Source organism: Myotis davidii, unplaced genomic scaffold (genome assembly GCF_000327345.1).
Source record: "Myotis davidii unplaced genomic scaffold, ASM32734v1 scaffold1204, whole genome shotgun sequence".
In the NCBI taxonomy this organism is placed as follows: domain Eukaryota; kingdom Metazoa; phylum Chordata; class Mammalia; order Chiroptera; family Vespertilionidae; genus Myotis; species Myotis davidii.
In genome coordinates this window covers 367909-373201 of record NW_006294755.1, presented here as the reverse complement: position 1 = coordinate 373201, position 5293 = coordinate 367909, and the positions used below count along the sequence as shown (strand labels likewise).

Below are 5293 nucleotides of genomic sequence, written 5' to 3'. Positions count from 1 at the left end.
CGCGCCCACGACGTGGAGATGGTGGGCCAGCTCGTGGGCATCATGGTGGTGTCGTGCATCTGCTGGAGCCCGCTGCTGGTGAGGGGCGCACCGGCCCCTTCAGCCAAGTTCTGCCTGCTCCCGCCCGGGCCCCTACTACCTTTTCCATCCGCGGATATTCCTGTCCCCTCTCTTCCCCAGCCAGAGTCCCGCCCCCTTCAAGCCCCACCTGTCAAGAAAGCCCGCCCTTTGCCCTCTCCCTGACGTCCACCCCTCCTCCAAGCTCCCTGATCTTACTCCTTCTTGGGGTCTTCGGAGTTCACCCCAACCTCACAAGCTTCCTCCCCAGCCGCACACCTCTAGGCCCTGACACTCCATTCTCTGGCTCCGCCCCCCTCCCCCTATCACCCCCATACACCGTTTTTCTTCTTCCCTTCAGCCTTCTGCCCTTTGGGACACCTGGGACTTCTCTTCTTTCTAGTCCGAGCCCCACTCAATGAAGGCCTTTGCTTCTCCGCGTCCTTTAAGGCCCCGCTTCCTCGCCGATCTTTCCATCGCTCCTTTTCACGAAGACACCCATTTTCCTCCGTGACGCTCACAGCCCCTTTACCTTCCAGTCAAGCTCCCATCCACCCCAGCCCCACCCATCGCTGGGCCCCTTCTCTGACAATCACGCCACCGCTCACAGCGGCTTCTCCCGCAGGTGTTGGTGGTATTGGCCGTTGCGGGCTGGGGCTCCAGCTCCCTGCAGAGGCCGCTGTTTATGGCCGTGCGCCTCGCCTCGTGGAACCAGATCCTGGACCCCTGGGTGTATATCCTGCTGCGCCAAGCCGTGCTGCGCCAACTGCTTCGCCTCCTGCCCCGGAGGCCAGGCGCCAAGGGCAGCCTCGCGCTGGGTCTAACCAGAAGCACCTGGGAGGCCAGCTCGCTGCGCAGCTCCCGGCACAGTGGCCTCAGCCACTTCTAGGCACACCCGGAGGCCCAGCAACTAAGCCAGACCACTCCATGCCGGGCAAGGTCCGCAGCGCGGAGCCTACGAGGAATAAAGCCATTTTGCGGACCAGCCCAGGGCGGTGTGTCCCGTTGGTGCTTCAGCACGTGTGGCCGCTGCGGGGTGGCCGAGGCCAGGGCGCGCCTCCGGCGGTGCAGTTCCGGAACTGGCCGCGCGGGGGCCCAGGCCGCCTGACGCGGAGCCGGAGCCGCAGGAGCATGCGCAGAGTGCTGCCACCGCAGCCCCAGGCTCCAGGCTGAGTGGGAACAGTGAGGGTGGTGGAGTGCTTCTGGCCCTGCCGCTGCCAGGACGGACTCCCGCAGCCATTCGCCCACGGGGGCTCTGAGCTCCCCCAACACAGCCCCAAGGCTGTACCCCCAAGCCACGCCCCATCACAGCCTTGAACCCCTCCCTCCAAGGCCTGTCCATGCTCCCTACCATAGTGACAGCCCCAAGTTCCCATCCTCCCGACTCCCTTCCAATTACCCCCCAGCATAACCCAAGGCATCTTCCCACCCGACTCTCCCCACCTCTCATTACGCCCCTCCATTCCCATTACTGTGAACAAAAAGAGCCAGGGATGCATGGAGGGGGCAAACCCCAAAGGCATTTTTAAAAACTAACAACAGCTGGGAGGGAGCAAGGGCAGGGGAGCAGGCTAACAGCCCCCGGCCACGAAGTCGAAGTCCCGGAAGGCCGCCTGCTCCGCGGCTGTGAGGGGCCTCGAGTCCCGGGCCGGGCTCAGCGTGGGGGCCTCCCCGGTGAACTCCTCATCAAAGTTGCTGACATCTGTGCGGCCTGACAGCGTGGGCACGAAGGGCGGCGGCAGGCGCCGGGCCAGCAGGGCGTCCCAGCCCAGGGTCTACAGGGAGAGTGGGGGGAGGTCAGTGTGGGGGGCTGGGGCACAGCGGGCATGAGGGGCCAGCCCCTTGCGCCCCCTCCACCTCTGGATCTGTGGAGGTCCCTCTGAGTCACAGGATAGCGGGGCAGAGTGGGCGGGGCTGGGAGGCCCGAAAGGATCAGGGGAGCCTGGTCTCACACTCAGCCAGCCTGGAGGCGGTATGGGTGTAGCAGGGTCAGTGAGGGTGAGGGAGGGGGAAGGCAGGGGTGACGATGTTGAAGGTGAAGCAACAAGGGAGGGGAAATGGCCTGGCCCTTGGAAGGATGAGGGTCCTCACCCTGAAGAAGGGCTGTTTCTTCACATCCTCCGCATCCCTCTCGCTGGATCCCAGCCTCCGTTCCGGATTCCTCCGCAGAAGCTGCGCGTGGGGGCACTGTATCAGTCTTCCCTCCGGACCCCAGAGCCCTCCCCAGTACACCCCAGCTCGGGGGTCCTCACCCTACGCATGATGCCGATGGCTTCAGCTGACAGGAATCGGGGGTAGCGAACCTCATCGTTGACGATGCTGTCAAATACTTCTTCCTCATCGTCCCCTGGAAACGGGGACTGGGAACAGGGAGAAAGCAGGGAGAACAGGGTGAATGAATTAGGCACCTCCTCTGGCCATGCCACACCCAGCCCCAAAGCCCTCTGCTCTGGCTGCACCTGCACACAGAGGGTATGTACCCCACTTTACAATTTGGAAATTAAGGCCAGGGAGAAGCCACCTGCCCCTGGTCACACAACGCGTGTTGGAGGCAGATTCTGATTCCACCCCTGGGCACACGCAGGTTCCAGTGCCATCCCAGGGACAAGCAGGGTGGGGGCAGCCTGTGGCCTCACCTCACCAACCAGCATCTCATAGAGCAGCACGCCCAGCCCCCACCAGTCCACCGCCCGCGTGTACGACGTGTCTGTCAGCACCTCGGGGGCCAGGAACTCCGGGGTTCCACAGAATGTGCTGGTCCGGTCCCCATAGCCCATCCCTGGGGCAGCAGGGACATGTGAGATTATTGGAGGATGGAGGGGGTCCCACCAGCCCTGTCCCAGGATCAAGGGTGAGGTTGTGAGATAACCTGGGTAGGGTTGGGGACTCCATTCCTTCCCCCCATTCTGTCTAATACCCTCAGATCCCTGCCCCGCCCCTCACCCTCCTTGCAGAGGCCAAAGTCTGCAATCTTGACATAGCCCTCCGTGTCCAGGAGCAGATTGTCCAACTTCAGGTCCCTGTGAGGGGTTGGGGGATATAAAGAGGAATGAGTGGGAATGGGGGCCCTGCCTGAAGCCTGAGGGCCCCCCAGTAGGCAAAGCATGCATGCATGAGCATGCACACGCACACGCACACACCTGTAGACAATCTTGTGTTCGTGGAGAAACTGCAGTCCCAGCACCACGCAGGCTGAATAGAAGCTGCAGAGAGAGGCTGGTGTGAGGGAGCCAGGCCTCCCCACAAGGAAGATCATACAAACCTGGATGCCACATCCTCAAAAGCCCCCCATTTGACCAGACTCCAAGGGCTGGTGGGGGGAGCAGGGAGGAAGGTGGGATCTTCAGGGGGAGGAGTGAGAAGGGGCTGAGGCATGGGGTGCAGGGGGCCGGGCTCACATAGCTCGGGGTTCGGAGAAGACGTCACTGTGGATGTGCAGCATCAGGTCCCCACCAGCCGAGTATTCCATCACAAAGCACACGTGCTCCGGTGTCTGGAAACAGCCAAACAGGTTCACCAGGAAGGGGTGTCCTGCGCTGGTCACCGCTGCCAAGATCCGCTTCTCACACATCAGGCTGGACAGGGTGGGGACAGGGGTCAGAGAGCATAGTAGCTCCCTACCCCCAACTCTCACACTCCCTAGAGACCTCAAACATTGGCTATTTGTTGAAGGCCTCTTATGGCTGTGCAACCTTGGGCAAATTGCTTCATATCTCTGAACCTCGGCAGCCTTGTCAGCTAAACAGGCTCCTAGAATCCATCTGTCATCCTAGTAACATTCCCCCAACTTCTCTTTGGGGAGCTGCAAGGGGTGGGCTATTGGAGAAACCATCTCCCTGGCCAGGAATTTACTCAGGAATGAGGAAGACAAGCCAATGGGGCTCAATCTCAGGATTTCTGTTGGAATTTTTAAAAAATGTTTTATTGCCCAAGCTGGTTTGGCTCAATGGATAGAGTATCAGCCTGCAGGTTGAAGGGTCTCAGGTTTGATTCTGGTCAAGGGCACATGCCTGGGTTATGGGCTCAATGCCCAATAGGGGGCGTGCAGGAGGCAGCTGATCAATGATTCTCTTACATCATTAATGTTTCTCTGTTTCCCTCTCCCTTCCTCTCTGAAATAAAAAAAATATTTTAAAAAAATGTTTTTATTGATTGCAGAGAGAGGAAGAGAGAGAGAGAAACGTCAATGGGCTGCCTCCAGCACGCCTCCTTCTGGGGATGGAGCCCGCAACATAGGCATATGACTGGGGTCTCCTGGAATTTTTTAGGAAGAAGGGCTAAATCTAGTGGATGAGCCTTAAACTGCTGGGTGGAGGGCATCTCTGCCGCTATGAGGGGACTGCAAAGCCCATACACAGGAAAGCAGAACTGAGAGACATTATCTGAGCACCTGGATACAGCCATGCCTGAAGGCAGACACCCCTGGACATTTCTGATCCAGAGCAATAAATTCTTCTATTTGCTTAAGTCTGCCCGAATTGGGTTCCTGGTTAACAAAAAGATATCAAGAAGATTGGGGACAGTCTCAGTGTTTCTAACTGAGAATTTACAGGAGGCCAGGCACTATGCAGAATGCTCTAGATTCAGTCTTTCATTAATGCACCTTGGTTACCCTGCAATAAAGACACTATTACTCCCCTTTTATAGAGGGGTAGGCTGAGGTTCAGAAGGGTCTCCCCAGGATCTCTGAGTATGTCTATGGCAGAGATAGGATTTGAACTCAGGGCCCTGACCCCAAAGCTGAGGCAATGCTATGGCACCATTAAGAGCACAGGCTTCAGCCCGGCTGGTGTGGCTCAGTGGTTGAGCATTGACCAGGAGGTCCTGAGGTCACTTGTGGCCTCTATCCCCAGTAGGAGGTGTGCAGGAAGCAGCCGATCAATGATTCTCTCTCATCATTAATGTTCCTATCTTCCTCTTCCTTCCTCTCTGAAATCAATTAAAAGAAGAAAAAAAAAAGCACAGGCTTCAGAGCCCGAGTCCCTAGGTTTAAACCATGGACCAGCTGCTTACTGGTTGTGACCTCAGGCAACTTGCTCAACTTCTCTGTGCCATCAGGAGAATGGGAGCAATAACAGTATTTACCACACAGGGCTGTTGTGGGGAAGAAATAAGTCACTGAGTATAAAGCGCCGAGAGGGTGTTTCTAAGAGTGAGTGTAAATAAACAGGGCTGTTGTGGGGAAGAAATAAGTCACTGAATATGAAGCGCAGAGTGGATGTTTCTAAGAGTGAGT

General features: G+C 57.9%; 2 protein-coding genes across 2 annotated transcripts in view; one reads left to right on the top strand and one right to left on the bottom strand.

Moving 5' to 3' along the window:
- The first annotated feature begins 6 nt into the window (after positions 1-6).
- On the top strand, positions 7-1047 carry PTGER1 (prostaglandin E receptor 1). The gene is made up of 2 exons (XM_006769198.2): positions 7-78; positions 683-1047. Exons 1-2 carry the CDS (start codon positions 19-21, stop codon positions 944-946), a joined length of 324 nt encoding a protein of 107 aa, XP_006769261.2. The 5' UTR covers positions 7-18; the 3' UTR covers positions 947-1047.
- Positions 1048-1551: 504 nt separating this feature from the next.
- Positions 1552-5293, bottom strand: part of PKN1 (protein kinase N1) — a 32662-nt gene continuing 28920 nt past the window's right edge. The window contains exons 14-20 of the mRNA XM_015567484.1: positions 3456-3826; positions 3198-3260; positions 3001-3077; positions 2694-2836; positions 2310-2417; positions 2149-2229; positions 1552-1832 (exon numbers count right to left, since the gene is read on the bottom strand). Coding sequence (XP_015422970.1) covers positions 1629-1832; positions 2149-2229; positions 2310-2417; positions 2694-2836; positions 3001-3077; positions 3198-3260; positions 3456-3826 — 1047 coding nt within the window. The 3' untranslated portion in view covers positions 1552-1628. The remainder of the gene's footprint in view (positions 1833-2148; positions 2230-2309; positions 2418-2693; positions 2837-3000; positions 3078-3197; positions 3261-3455; positions 3827-5293) is intronic.

Bases quoted from the DNA above. Each gene is read 5' to 3' on its own strand.
- PTGER1 (XM_006769198.2), top strand. From the start codon at position 19: ATGGTGGGCCAGCTCGTGGGCATCATGGTGGTGTCGTGCATCTGCTGG. The intron at 79-682 runs GTGAGGGGCGCA...CTTCTCCCGCAG, and splicing joins TCTGCTGGAGCCCGCTGCTG to GTGTTGGTGGTATTGGCCGT.